Consider the following 15,200-nt stretch of genomic DNA (forward strand, 5'->3'; position numbering starts at 1 on the left):
CCTCCTCTTTAGTTGTCAACAGGCACAAACAGTCGAGCTCTAGACTCTAGATAATATGAACCAGTCAGTTTGTTTTATCTACCTATCAATTCCATGCTTATAAGCAAGGATAGGATGGGTGCATGGGTAGAGTTCTATAGAAAAGTCTCCTGGTCCTCCTGAGCCATCCCATCCCATCACCCAGATGTGTGATGAGTCACATAATTGGATAGAAGTGGTCATGGTATTTTGTGGTATAGCAATAACATCTTCCATCCCTTTTTAAGTTCTTAACTGCTTCCAAGGTCTGGTGGTATGAATGGACATGTCAAGTGGTTGTTTCCCACTCTTTCCTGAAATGCTAAGCTCAAGAGATGGAGGGTTGAAAAGAATTAATAGAGCTAATCCACACATTAAAAGTGTGGATTAAAGAGAAGCAACATAGTACAATGAAAGAGGAGTAGCTTTAGAATGGGAGGAATTGGATACAACTCCCAGATCAATTATGTTCCCACCTATCAAAAGTTGAACAATTTTTAAACCTGTTTTCTCATCTATGAAATGATGAGCCAGGAAGACTGTTGAGGATTCAGATCCAAATCACTGAAAATATCGACAAGTAAGCTCTGGAACTCTAAAATTAATTGTGAAACAATATATTGATTATGGATTTAGTCACTATTTTGCATATATCTAGTCTATGAATTTAAAAGAATTTAGGAATAGACTAGTCAGCTCTTTCCTGAATATTTCCAAAGCTTTTTAGATGTTGAAAAAATTGTGGTAAAGAATGGTGTTTTATTGAAAATTGCTTGTGCAGTTATAAAAAATAGAGTAGGGGAGATGAGGTCTATTGAGTCCAGGTGAAAAAAAAAAAAAACAAGTTTTTGTTCCTTAATTCCCATTTCCCTCTTTACCTACCTGCTTCTTTATCCATTTCTGTTCCCAGTTGACCAAAGCATGTTTGAGAATTCTAACACAGCGCCCACACCAAAGTTGCAGCCAAGCCGTTCCTTTCCCCACCTGTCCAAGTCTACCGCCCTCAGCTCAACAGCTTTGGGCCCCATGGAACCAAGTGGGCCGGGCCTCCGAGTGGGCAGCAGCCAGCATCTCAAGAACCTAGGGAAGGCTGTGGGAGCCAAGGTCAATGATTTCTTGCGGAGAAAAGAGCCAGGGAATCTCGGGAACACTGCAGGAGTGATGGAGATCAACAAAAATGCAGGAGCCACACTGTCTGCTCCGGATGATGCTCCACCAGGAAGCTGGCAAGAAGAAGAAAGGTGAGTTGCCAGCAAAATGTCTGAATAGTTGTTCAACCCTTTACTCTCTATGGGCCGAGAGCTCTGGAAGTTGCCACTATGGATTCAGTCACCTTCCCCCAACACCTACTCCCAAGGCCTGCAGTGACTTACCGGTGTACCATCAGTGCAGGACTGGGCTCTGCTTTCACCCCAGTGAGATATGCATTTCCTTTCAACCTTCTAAGTTGTCTTGGGCTAGAAAATAATTTCATCCTGTTCTTTTGTGGGTTCCACCACTCTAGATTTTGTTTTAAGGCTTTTTAAAAGTTGTTTGGTGAAGAATTTGGGAGAGCTAAGAGAACTCACTTATCTTTATTTCACCATCCTTACTTTGCTCTTGTATAATGCCTTTTAATGAAATTTAAACTCTATTAGCTTTTATTTGGCTGCCCTGTCATACCATTAATTCATAACTAAGACACCAAATCCACTAAAACTCTCAAGTTTTTTTCACATTTAATGCCATCTGGCCACATCTGCCCTATTCTATATCTGAGAGAGTGCAGTAGATAAAGACTTAGTTAAATCTGGCCTTTGTCACTCACTAGCTCTGAGCATGGGTAAGACATAATCTCTCTGGAGCTCAGCTTTTTCATCAATAAAAATGAAAAAAAAAATCTATAAAAAGGCAGCATGACTAAGTGGATTGAGAACCCAGGTTCAGAGCAAAAAGACCATGATTGAAAGCCCTCCGTTGACATATCATGAATGTGTGACCTCAGGCCACTCTCTTAAAAGCTATAAATTACAGAACATTCATCATCTTCACTAGTAATGGGAGTGTTCTGCCCTGAGAGCTCTCTAAAATCATGAAATCACATATCTAAAGAAACAAAAATGCTTATGCTCATGTACCAATGCAGTTGGGCACTGGGAGAAAAAGAAAATGGAAATCCGTTCCTGCTCTTAAGGAGCTGTGACAGAAAAAGTTCAAGAGACCTAGTTTCTGGGTAATTAATCATTTTATTAATCATGCTAATAATAGTTAATAAAAGGGATCAGTAGCACTCTCAAATGCCAAAGACCCCTTTCATAGAACTACTAAAGGCTTATATGCCCTTGGAAAAATGGGTGTTCCTGAAGTTGGCAATCAACTCTGATGGGTTAACAAGTAATAACAAAATGAATATTGTAAGGAGAGGTGGGCTTTTTCTAATAAGAGTGTGGAGAAATGACAGATCACTCAGTCTTAGCCAATACCATCTATTTCTTGTCCAATTATCAGTGTGTAGTTGTTTTTTTTATTTGACCCAAGTATAGAAATTTCCATTTATCATTCTTAATTTTCAAATTATAAGGATTAAATGAGATCATGTCAGCCTTAAAACAGTCCATAAATGCTAATTACCCACCTAGGGCAAATTAAACAAAAAAAAGTATCCATCTCTGCTCAGACCTGGCACAGTGGACCAGAATTTTTTTTTTTTTTTATCTGAAAACTAGGTTTATTTTATTTTATTTTTTTTTTATTTAATAGCCTTTAATTTACAGGATATATACATGGGTGACTTTACAGCATTAACAATTGCCAAACCTCTTGTTCCAATTTTTCACCTCTTACCCCCCCCACCCCCTCCCCTAAATGGCAGGATGACCAGTAGATGTTAAATATATTAAAATATAACTTAGATACACAATAAGTATACATGACCAAAACATTATTTTGCTGTACAAAAAGAATCAGACTCTGAATTATTGTACAATTAGCTTGTGAAGGAAATCAAAGATGCAGGTGTGCATAAATATAGGGACTGGGAATTCAATGTAATGGTTTTTAGTCATCTCCCAGAGTTCTTTTTCTGGGTATAGCTAGTTCAGTTCATTACTGCTCCCATTAGAAATGATTTGGTTGATCTCGTTGCTGAGGATGGCCTGATCCATCAGGACTGGTCATCATCTAGTATTGTTGTTGAAGTATATAATGATCTCCTGGTCCTGCTCATTTCACTCAGCATCAGTTCGTGTAAGTCTCTCCAGGCCTTTCTGAAATCATCCTGTTGGTCATTTCTTACAGAACAGTAATATTCCATAATTTTCATATACCACAATTTATTCATCCATTCTCCAACTGATGGACATCCATTCAGTTTCCAGTTTCTAGCCACTACAAAAAGGGCTGCCACAAACATTCGTGCACATACAGGTCCCTTTCCCTTCTTTATAATCTCTTTGGGATATAATCCCATTAGTAACACTGCTGGATCAAAGGGTATGCACAGTTTGATAACTTTTTGAGCATAGTTCCAAACTACTCTCCAAAATGGTTGGATTCGTTCACAACTCCACCAACAATGAATCAATAGTGGACCAGAATTTACCTTAAATTAAATTCTGTGTAAGGTTCTCTCGTTGGGTGGGGCAATAAGTCCCATCCAGTATCAAAATGCATGTATTCAGAGCATTTGAGCTATCACATCCATCTACAATGTCTTTCAGATGCTAGCTTGGACTAACATAGAAGAAAGTTTCAGGGAGAGAAAAGCCCAGGATCTCCGCGATATTAAACAATTAATTATTTAATAATCATTTCTCTCAGAGCTATATATTTTACTGGTGTGAGATTCACTGTATATAGATAAGCATATTCATGATAATTTAAGGAGAAATGGATCTGGAAAGGCTTACCATAAGGAAATGGCACACGAATTCAACTAACCTTGTAGGGGAGCAACGACATCTAAGATATAGGAATACGGAGAAAATGCATTCCAGTTATGGGAGACAGGCCCATGCAAATGACCAGAAGGAAAAGATGGGGTACTGAGCCCTGGAAAAGGCAAGCACTCCAATTCAGCTCTAAGAATTAATTGAAGGGCATCTAGGTGATGGAATAGATAGAGCACCAGCCCTGAAGTCAGGAGGACCTGAGTCCAAATGTGACCACAGATGCTTAACACTTCCTTAGCTGTGTGATTCTGGGCAAGTCACTTAACCCCAATTGCCTCAGCAAAAAAAAAAAAAAAAAAAAAAAGTTAATTAATTAATTAAATTAAATCATGTCAGCTCCAAAACATCACATAAATACCAACTATTAATGTGATTAATGTGTAGGTTTTTTTTTAAATTCAAACCAAGTGTAAGAATTTCCATTTATCATTCTTAATTTTCAAGCTATAAGTATTAAATGAGACCATGGCAGCCCTAAAACAGAACATAAATGTCAACTATTAATGTGTAGTTTTTTTAAAATTCAATCCAAGTGCAGGACTTTTCATTTATCATTCTCAATTTTCAACTTGATAGATGCAGTCCATCATTCCAGCCTGTCTTACTGAATCTTGACTCTATCATCTAATTTATTAACTATCCTTGACAGCTACACTTTCATTCAAGTCATTGATGTGTGAAGCAGGGCAGAAAACAGAGCCCCGTGCTTTTTCACCTCCCTTCAACGTGGTCTAGATCCATTAAACAATGCTCTTTGGGTATCCTTTCAAAGAGTTGGGAATCTACTTCATTGTATGGTCATTCAACTTAAATTTCTCCATCTTGTCCATATTTTCACCAAATGTCTTGCTGAAACCCAGCAGTATTTCTCTGATCTGCTAGTCTTCAGGAAGAGGAAATGTTGAGTCTGATATGACTTATTTTTAGTAAATTGAACTTGATGGGTACCATACAGTGAAAAGAGTACTGATTTTGGAACTTGAAGATCTACGTTAGAATCTGGCTCTGCTTCTTAATTACTGGAAGATCTTGGAATTTAACAGCTCTGAACCTTGGTTTTTCTCATCTGTAAAATGAAGGAGAAATCGACCTGTCTCTCAGATCCAAGTTCTATATCACTTCTTTCCCCCCACCCATTAGTATTCTCATTATTCACTTACATGGCCTAGAATTTTTGCCAGAGAAAGCATCAAGCTTATCAGGTAGTTTTCCAGTATTATTCTTCCCTTTGGAATTATTTTGGAAGTATTTTTCTTTCCTTTGGAATTACCCATCTTCATTCTTCTGTCGTCTCTCTCTATCTTTCAGAAAGCCTTCAAGATCCCTGGCAGTGGCTTCTACAAATGCCCACTCTTTTAGTGGCTACAATATAATTTATTTGGGTCAGGAGACTTGAATTCATTATTTCTCTTTCTTGTTTCCCCCCATAAATCCTTTCCACCTTTAGACTTCCCTGTCTCTAATAAGGACACCATCATCTTCCAAGACTATTCAGTTTATAACCCTAGAATTCTCTTGGATTCATCCCTCTCCTTTATTTTCCTTAGCCAGTCAGTTGTCAGGGCTTCTTCATCCTCTCCTTTCCATTCACCCAAGCCAGTCCTTGTTCTACCATAAGCCTTTCCCTGTCAACCATCATCACATAGTTATATGTTTTCGTGGTGGCTCTACAGAAATTCAAGTGTTTATACATTAAAACCTATTTTGGCTCCTTTTCCCACCTTTATTCCTTGGAGTTTAAGAAAATTTTTGTTTACAATATAGCAATCAAAGTCACACTCACCCCCTTCATATCTCCTGTCCATAGGTAGTTTTGTTTTGTGATCACTTGACATCCCAGATCTCCTTGCAGAAGGGGGTCTGAAGAAAGCAAAACTCCCTAAAGGGAGCTTCACCTATTGATTTTCAAAAAGGATGGTCATAGATTTGCTGCTCTGCCTCCATCAGACCATCTGGAGTACTACATTCATTTCTGGGTACTCCCATTTTAGGAAAGACATTGGTAAACTAGAAAATGTCCTGAAGAGTATTTTCAGATGAGTTAAGTTCATAATTTATAAGGGCTGGTTGAAGAAACTGGGGATGTTCATCTTAGAGAAGAGGAGACTTAGAGAAAACATAATTTTTGCTGGTATCATCATACTTGCTTACTTGGTTCACAAGGCTAGAAACAATGATAGACATTGCAGAGCCACAGTAAATAAATGTTTCCTATAAAGCAATATTTCCTAAATATTAGAACTGCTCAGAATTAGAATGGACTGTGCCAAGAGGCAGTGAGTTCCCTTTGATGGGAGTCTGCAAGCCGAGGGTGGACAAATACTTAGCTCCATCAATGAAAGCATTTTTTTTTTTCAGCTCTGGGTTGGACTGGATGCTTCCTCTGACATCCTATAATTCTCAAGGAGTCCCACTGTAATCTACACTGGTCGGAGCACATCTGGGGTTTTGTAGTCAGTTGTAGGCAATATATTTTAGAAAGGACATTGATAAGCTGGAGACAATTCGGATTCTGAGAGCGTGACCAGCAAAATGAGAGAGGATTTGATCAAAGAGACAAAAATCATTAGAATTACCTAAAGATGTATAACACGGAAAAAAGAAGGCTAAGAAGTAGCTAGCTTTTAATATTGGAAAATTTGCCATGTGGAAATAGGGCAAGATTTTTTTTACTTAGAAAGGATGTAGTTGTAGAGAGATGGATTTCAGCTCAAGAAAAAAACTTGCTAATAATTAAATTTCTAAAAGTGGAAGGAATGACCTTTGAAGATAGTAAATTCTCTTCCACTTGGAGTTTTGAGTGGAGGCTTTTTGACCTTGTGTTGGGGGCATTATCGATGGAAGGCTTATTCACTTATAAATCTGCTTGGATAATCACTGACATCTCATTCCTCTCTAAACTTTTATGAGCCAAAACAGCCTCTGAATTAAAAATTTATTTTTATTCAGAGTCCCTCCCTATTATCTCCCCAAAGGTGGGGGAGGGTGGAGAGTCTTAGTCAGTTCTCAGATCACCTTCACATCTTTTCTTTCTCTCAATCACTATGCCCCTGATCTTTCTTTGGGTGTCTGTGATTTGACTGGCAGCATCATTACTTATTGTGAGTTTGCCAGTGCTACTGGAGGTTGTTTCTGGATAGGTTCCAGCCCCCTTATAACTCTCCAAGTACAGTGAGGAACAATCAAGGTAGATTATAGAAAAGTGACTGCCTTCCTCCAAATGGCAGCCAACTGGATTGCTGATTTCAATGTGTGTCTCTTAATAATTTTAGAGTATGGTAAAATGCAGTCCTTGCCCATGAGAAATTCATGTTCTTGTTGGAAAGAGGAAACATAAACATTAAAAACAATCAATCAGCAAGCATTTGTTCAGCGCCTACTATGCAGTAGCCACTGTACTAGTTGTTTCCACATCATCTTCCCCAATAGACTAAGCTCTTTGAGATCCGAAGCTAGTTTTTTATTTATTTTGCCTTTTATCTCCGGAATGTGGCCCAACGCTTGGCTCATGTTGTTGTTGTCCAGTTGTCCATCAGAATGAGACAATCCTTTAACTCAAAGAATTGACATTGTCCTGAATTATGTGTCATACAGCACAGGACTGTAGCTAGGGTTTGAGAACAGAGGGCCATATGGATTTGAGCTTACATTTATATAGTACATTTCGCAGTTATATAATATAATGTTTTAAAGTCTGCAAAACACTTTATATACATTGGGTCCTCCCAATAACTCCATGAGGGATATGCTATTATTATTCCCATTTTACAGATTAGGAAACTAAGGCTGACTTGCCCAGGATCACAAAGCTAGTAAGTATCTCAGGAAGAATTCTAACTCAGTTCTTTCTAACTCCAAATCCCCTGCTCCATCTGCTGTGCCACTTTTCTGTCTCAAAATTATAGTATTTGACTTTCACAACAACCATGAAGTACTTCTAAACTACTTTAGAAATATTATAATCGGTCAATCAACATTTATTAAGTGCCTACTATACTCCAAGGCATCCAGGTGGATCAGGAGATAGGCTGTGGATCTGGAGTCAGGAAGACCTGACTGAAATCTAGCCTCAGACACTCACTAGCTATGTGCCCGTGGGTAAGTCACTTAACCTGTTTACCTTAATCTACTGGAGAAGGAAAGACAAATCATTTCAGTGACTGCCAAGAAAACCCACGAAGAGTATTGGTATGGTATGGTGCATGGTGTTTTGAAGAGTCAGACATGACTAAAGAACTGGACAACAACAACAATGAGCTAAGCATTGGGCCATGAGCTGGAGATATAAATAAAGGCAAAAAAAGCTAGCCTCTGATCTCAAAGAGCTTCATCTATTGGGGAAGATGATGTGGAAACAACGATGTACAAAATATTTACGGGATAAATGGGGAGGGGAGGAGCAGTCTCAGAGGGAAGGCACAAAGATTAAGTAGGATTGGGAAAATCTTCTTGCAAGAGAAGAGTCTTTAGCTGAGACTTAAAGGAAGCTAGAGAAGCCAGGTGGAGAAGGGAAAAAAGAACATTACAGGCATGGGAAGCAGCCAGTGACAATGCAAAGATGGAGGGTCCTGAACAAGGAACAGCAAGGAGGCTGTGTGTGGGAAGGAAGGTTGGTGTAAGATAGCTGGAAAGGTAGGAAGGAGCCAAGTAATGAAGGTTTTATGTTCAATCCAAACAGTAGATTTTATAATTGATGCTGGAGGTAATAGAGAGTCCCTAGAGTTTATAGAATGGAAGAGTAGGAATGATGTTTAGTTATTTAGGAGGACCATTCATAGGGAGACCAGCCAGAAAGCTATTATAGGGCCAGTCTTCTAATGTCACACAGTCAGCATGGATCCTAGATGGGACTTGAACCTAGAGTTACCTGTCTACTGTGCCATCCTCTTACAATGGGCAGGAAAATTGGGTGGCACATTGGGGTCACGCCAAGGAAAACTGCTCAGGAGCCTTTGAGTGCAAGGTTGGCTTGTGGGGCAAAGCAATCTAGGGTGGCCTGGAGCAGAGTGTTTGAGGGGTACTAGTAGGAAATAAGACTGGAAAGGTAGGTTGGCCCCAAGAACTTTGAATTTCCATCAGAGGACTTTGAAACTCTGGGCTGTAAGGAGCCACCCAAGACTTCTGAATAGACAAGTGACCCCACCAGATTTGTGCACAAAAAAGGTCTTCTGGCAGGGCTGTACAGGATGGATTGGAGGGGGAAGAGGACAATAGTTCACATTTACATAAACAAAGGATCTCAGTTTCCAGATATGGAAAGTCAACATTAGATTTCTAAGGGTCTCTTTATTTCTAAAATCTTTAATCCTAAGGGTTTTCTTTACAAAAATTCCTCGGGGAAGATAGTGTAATTGTTATCTCCATTTTATGGGTGAGGCTTCTGGGAACTGGAATCCAAGAGGTTAAGTCCCTTGGCAGACATGACACACTAGTAAGTTAAGAGATTTATTGAAAATGCGTCTTTATTGTTGCTTTCCTGGTAGGTCCACTCTCTTGGAAGCATTCCCTCGCCTCGATCCACCTCCTCCTGTGACCAAGAAGCGCACCCCTCGAGCCCTGAAGAGCCCCCAAGAAATGCTGATTTCACCCCAGCCTGTCGTGAGCAGCCTGGAGTATGGGGCAGAGCTGTTGGCTGGGCCACCCCAGGAGCCGCCTTCCACAGTGCCCAGCCTAGGAGAGCCGGTCTCAGAAGACAATCTGGGACCCGAGAGTTCCACGGAGTTGCCAGGGAGTGAGAGCCTGCCCAACGGAGAGGTCCCTTTGTCAGTGCCGGATCTCATCCACAAAGACTCTCAGAGTGATTTCAAGCTGAGGACGACCGAGTGGAGAAGGGTTTCCTCCCCCAGCCTCAGTGAAAGAAATGGCCTCAAACTCAGCCTTGGGCCTCTCGGCCTGACTGAGCCCCAGGAAGATGGCAGCCCCCCGCCTCGGGCAAGGACCACCAGCCTTGACAATGAGGGACCTCACCCAGACCTCCTGTCCTTTGAGTAGATCTTCCATCATACCCTTGTCCCCTAAAGGAGCACCACGGTCCTTCCTCTAAATCTGGGAAGGGAAGTCCCTGCCTTCTTTTCCCACTGTCCAGGGAGGTCCTGTCTCAGGCCCCCCCGCCCCCTCTCCCTTTAACCACCACACTTGAAGGCACTCTCAGGTTACCAGGTAAAAATCCTGCTTTGGCCCAGGAGCTCCGAGACCTGAGAAGCTTCCTAGTAGTAGCTTTGCTTGTGTCTAGATGGTTTTTGTCTCCTATGGAGGTGGGGGAGGATGTAAGAATTTCTGTCACATTGTAGTCCCCCTTATTTCCTCGGTGTCTCCCAATGCTGTTCTACGCCCATTCATCCCCTGTTGCACCTACACACATACAGTTAGGATGAACGGCACAGGGCAGATTTCACTGTGATTTATAAATGATACTTAATGATAATAATAATAAAAAAGTCCTATTAATTCTGGTAGTAACCCTCGGGAACATGCTGACCACACTTCATTATTCCGAGGCATACACAAGTCCCCAGGAAAAGAAACCAGTTTGACAAGAATCTCTAGAATCCTGTCTCCGGAATGCAGCTCACTTCTCTGCTGGACACTGGGGCTCCTTTCCCCCCACTCCCCTCTGGCACCCGTACCTCCCAATGCCTCTCGATCACCAGGTGCAGCCTGGGAATTCTACCTTAGGAAATGGAAGTCTCACTTGTGTGGGGCCAGGAGTTCCACAGGGCAGTGACTGGTTGGCTTAATGATGGCTAAGCTTGCCTTGAAAGCCACATGCTGAGCCCCAGGTAAATGGTAGCCTAAGTGTGGGTCTGCCGGAGTCCCTAGTCCGCACTCCCCTCATTATCCCTGTTCACTTTGTCATGTAACAAGAGAAGGAAGCAGGGGAAGTTGTTTGCTAGCTTTGAGCACCAGCCTCTAAGCTGCCTGCCCTATTTAGCTTGCCACAAGGGACAGTCACACAGATCATTGACCGGAGTCCTCCCAGGGTAGTAGAACCTGAAAATGCCCCTAACTAAGGCTGCTCATTTTCTTCCCTTCTTCCTTCCCTGTGATCCCTTTCAATTTGGGCGAGATGCTCAATTGGAAACTTGATGACCCTCATTATCCTTTAAGCTCTCCCCATGAGGGAAGACAGCACCTTATTTCAGGTGACTGGAAACAGGGCTGAGCAGACCCTGGTGGGAATAGCGCAGGAACAAGCTCTTTTGAATCCCTTTTTCAGTCCACCAGGAACTGACTTGTGAGGTCCTGTGATGGCCAAATGCCTTGGAACTCTAGGTGCCGAAAGCTGATGGGAAGAACGAGGTCGGCTGCTAGGATCCAGAACTATAAAGGAAATCAGGAAAGTTGTTCTGCCACTTCTGGGATGGTCCTGATATTAATGACATGCCTGAGAGGATGTGAAACCTCAAGCGAGGTATAAGTAAGCGTATTTATGTGTATTTTAAGAATCAAAGGTGAGGGCACAGTACGTGAGAGGAGGATTGGAGTAAGATGTGAAACAGGTGGAAAATCATTGCTAGGATGGTTTTATCCTCTGCCAAATTACTTTTAACCAAGTAATAGGTCCTTTGGCAAATGCCGGCCCCCCTAGAGTCCTGTTTTCTCCTCAGATTCTTCAGGGCTTTGACTCACACTTTCCCCCTGCTTCCAGGACCCACAGAAACTATCCCTGGTTATCGGTGCTTCCTTCTGAGTTTAACCCGTTGTTTGTTCCTGTTTCCCACCAGGAGTCTTGGGGTGCTGCCTTCCCATGACCAAGAGACCATGTAAGGGGGTGAGCCCAGGCCAGGCAGCTTGCACATCGAGAAGAAACCAGGCTTCCCAATGGAGGAGGGCTTCATTTTCTAGGGAGGGGCCTGGGTGGGATTCACATCCAGAGAAAAGGCAGAGCTTTCTGGGAGCCCCAGGCTAACCTAGCTCTTCCTCCTGCCTGTTCCTGTGCTGAGATTCACCTCTGCTCTGCATTTACTTTTCATCTGCCTCTACCGCTGACTTTCCTTAAGGAGTTAAGCAACAGCTGCAGCCTTCTTTGATCTTCCCCAGGTGCCATTTCTTGCTTTATAATGCGGCCATAGGCAAACAACTGTGCAAAGTTAGAGGCTATTGGAGAGTGGGCTGCCTCTTGTTCTGTCTTGGTCACCATTAATGCTGATTTCTCATCCACTCCCTCTGCCCTTCCACTCCAGCTTCCTTTTCAACCCAAAACAGAATGGGCTTTCCCCATCCCCGGACAAACCTCATCTCTGTCTCCTCAGGAGAGTGGTTCTGGACCTTAGCTTCTCTTGTTTATTCAAGGCTTGGGACAGCTATTGGAGAGTGCCTTAGAGGATCCAAACATCCAGAACATAGCCTTATTTATTCTCAAAGTGTTACAGAAACGCAGTGGGGCCAGACCCCTGAGCCGAGCAGTCCCCTGCATACATTCTCCCTGATGACTTTAGGTTTCCTAATTTGGCTCAGGGACTGCAGATCTGTTACCTGGGGGTCCTCCCGATTTGAGCCTTGATCCCTCATGCTATCTCTGAAAAATAAAGCAGTGAGGACATTGCCCTCCTGGTGATCTCTTCCTTGGCCCCATTTCTCTCCAGAGACTATAGCAGCATAGGCCATGAATACTAATTTGGCTTCTTTTGGAAGCCATGTCCTTTACCTTTCCTCCATTCCAAAGCTGCCATCAGTAGCCACAGAATGCCTGCTCTGGAGTCTGAGCCAGTAAGGGTCTGTCGGTCTTGGTCTTCATTTGTCATTAAAGTCATTATAAAGGTTCCCACACAAATGTATCAAAGACATAGAATTAATGGAGCCAAGCATCTCTTCTATTTCTATTTAGAATTCCTCTCCTCCCAACTCCCTTGCAAAACAGGGTATTTATCTACCTCATCAGGATCCTCAGAGACTCAAGTCTGGAACCTGCAGGTTCCCTCTTGAAGGATTGATTATATCTAGTGTGAACAATTACTTTAAAACTTCCAAACATGAAGAGAGACATCTAGATCAAGTCACCTCGTATACCCAAATTACCAAGTGATTTCCTAGACTCAGCTCGGTCATCTACCAACCAAGGAGCTAAGTTTATGCAAATGGCTAATGCAGCCAGTGGCCTTCTTTGGGTGGCTTTGGAAGCCTGGTTTCTTAAGAGGGACGGGGATCTAGAGAGAGAAAGAGAAGGATGCAAAGGGAAATTCTCAAGTCTTCAAAAACAAAGGGAAATAAGACATGGACTATTTCCTTTGCCCATTACTCTTTCCGCCCACTTTGGTCTGCATATCCACATATATGGCCAGGTTTGTATAGACCACACAGAGAGCTTTCAAAGACTCAAAACTCAGAAACATTTCTGACATGAGAGTTTTCCTGACATTGCCTGTGTGACATGAACCGTCAGAGCTGGAAAAGACCTTAGAGTTTCTCTAGTCCGATTCCTTTGGTGTATAGACGAGGGAAAGGGCCCAGAGAGAAGAAGGAAGGAATAAAGGGGTAACAAAGTCAAGATTGGAATTCATGCCTCCAGACTCCAAGTTAGAGCAGTCTTTCCACTATGACACATTGCACAGAAGGAAATGTAAATGTATATTGCTCATGTGGAAGCATATGTATATGTGTTATATATGTGGATATATAGACAGATGTGTATCCAATCTTTTTAATGAATGAGGGTGGGTGAGAATTGTTGGTTGCATTCAGTTGTAGGGAGAAAGAAAAATATCAGATTTATTTCTTCTATAGAGTCTATATATTTTTAGGAATTTTCTGTAGAAAGCAGCTGATTGCACAATAAAAGGGTTTGGTTTTTTTCCCTGACAATGATGGGACTGGCTTGTTTCTTTCAAGGAGAGGGGGGAAGCTGAAGGAGTGGGGAATAGAAACATTTTTCATTCTCAAGTGGCAGGCACAGTAAGGAAAATGAAGAAGGCAACCATCCATTGTTCCCTCATTCATAACAAGATGAAGGTCTTATGGGATACCCCATGGTTCAACATTTCAATGAGTAGATAATTGAGAGTGCTGCTCTTTCCTATTCCCCTGCCCCTGCCAGGATCACATAGTACCCCAGATTTTCACTTGGATGGTATCTTAAGAGATCATCTAATTTAATCCTCTCGTGATACATCCATTTATTTATTTTGTTCTGAACTTAACACCATGTAAGATGAGCATTTCCCTACGCAAAGTAGAGCAGAGAAAGAAGATTGCACATACAGCCACAAATCTGCAAGTGCAGCTTTCCAAGAACACACCAAATTTAATATATTATTTCCAAAGGTCATCTGTATGATGTGTGGGTATCTCTCGTGAATCTTGCTTTTGTTTTCTTCCATGCATTTGGTTTTTTGGCAATGCAATTGCCTTCCAGAGTTGCATAGCTACTAAGTGTTAAATGTCCGAGGCTGGATTTGAACTCAGGTTCTTCTGACTCCAAGGCCTGTGCTATTTTCCATGCATTTTTAAAAAATGCTTCAATGACCCTTTTTTCTACTCATTTTGGTTACCCTGGGGCCCACTCACTTTGCCACTCAAAACTGAAAACCAAACCAAACTAAACCAAACAAAACCCTCATAACAAATATGCATAGTCGAGCAAAACAAATCCCTACATTGGCCACGATCAAAAAATTATATCTCATGTACCTTGAATTCTTCATTTCCTCTTCAGAATTTTGGCAGCATTTTCCATTAATGGTCACCATGTGTGTGACACTGAAGTCTGATGGAATAAAGTGACTATCACAGAGTTTAAGTGAAATAACGGAAAGAGCTGGGGGTTAAACTTAGGAGCTGCCATCTCCACTGAATCACTCTATCTCCTGGTCCTTACTAGTTAAGTGTGAGCGAATTATCTCTGTCCTTGTAGAAATTACTATATAAGGTGAGGGTGGTGGCTCAATTCTAATTTTCTTTTGTTTAATTTAATTTAATTTTCAGTTCCAAATTCTTCCTATCCATCAAAAGAACAAGAAAAATAAATTTTGTTAACCAAAAATTGTAGTCAAGCAAAACAAATTCCTTTATTAGTCATGTACAGATACATGTGTGTGTGTGTGTGGGGGGGTAGATGGATAGGTAGGTGATAGATAAGATAGATGAATGATGGATGGGTGGATGGATAGATGAATGGATAGATAAAGATAGGTAGATTAGATGAATAATAGATGGATAAATGGATAGACAGGTAGATAAATGTAGATGATAAGTAGATTAGATAGATGAATAATAGATAAATGGATAGGTAAATAAATATAGATGATAGGTAGACTA

At 41.5% G+C, this 15,200-nt stretch overlaps 1 protein-coding gene across 5 annotated transcripts in view; it reads left to right on the top strand.

Moving 5' to 3' along the window:
- The window catches only part of LOC100922210 (carboxyl-terminal PDZ ligand of neuronal nitric oxide synthase protein), a 374,239-nt gene extending 360,491 nt beyond the window's left edge, over positions 1–13,748 (top strand). For all 5 annotated transcript variants that reach the window (XM_023501741.2, XM_023501743.2, XM_031936789.1 and 2 more), the window contains 2 exons: positions 929–1,259; positions 9,431–13,748. In XM_023501741.2, coding sequence (XP_023357509.1) covers positions 929–1,259; positions 9,431–9,938 — 839 coding nt within the window. In that variant the 3' untranslated portion in view covers positions 9,939–13,748. The remainder of the gene's footprint in view (positions 1–928; positions 1,260–9,430) is intronic.
- The last annotated feature ends 1,452 nt before the right edge of the window (positions 13,749–15,200 follow it).

Source organism: Sarcophilus harrisii, chromosome 4 (assembly GCF_902635505.1).
Source record: "Sarcophilus harrisii chromosome 4, mSarHar1.11, whole genome shotgun sequence".
NCBI lineage: Eukaryota > Metazoa > Chordata > Mammalia > Dasyuromorphia > Dasyuridae > Sarcophilus > Sarcophilus harrisii.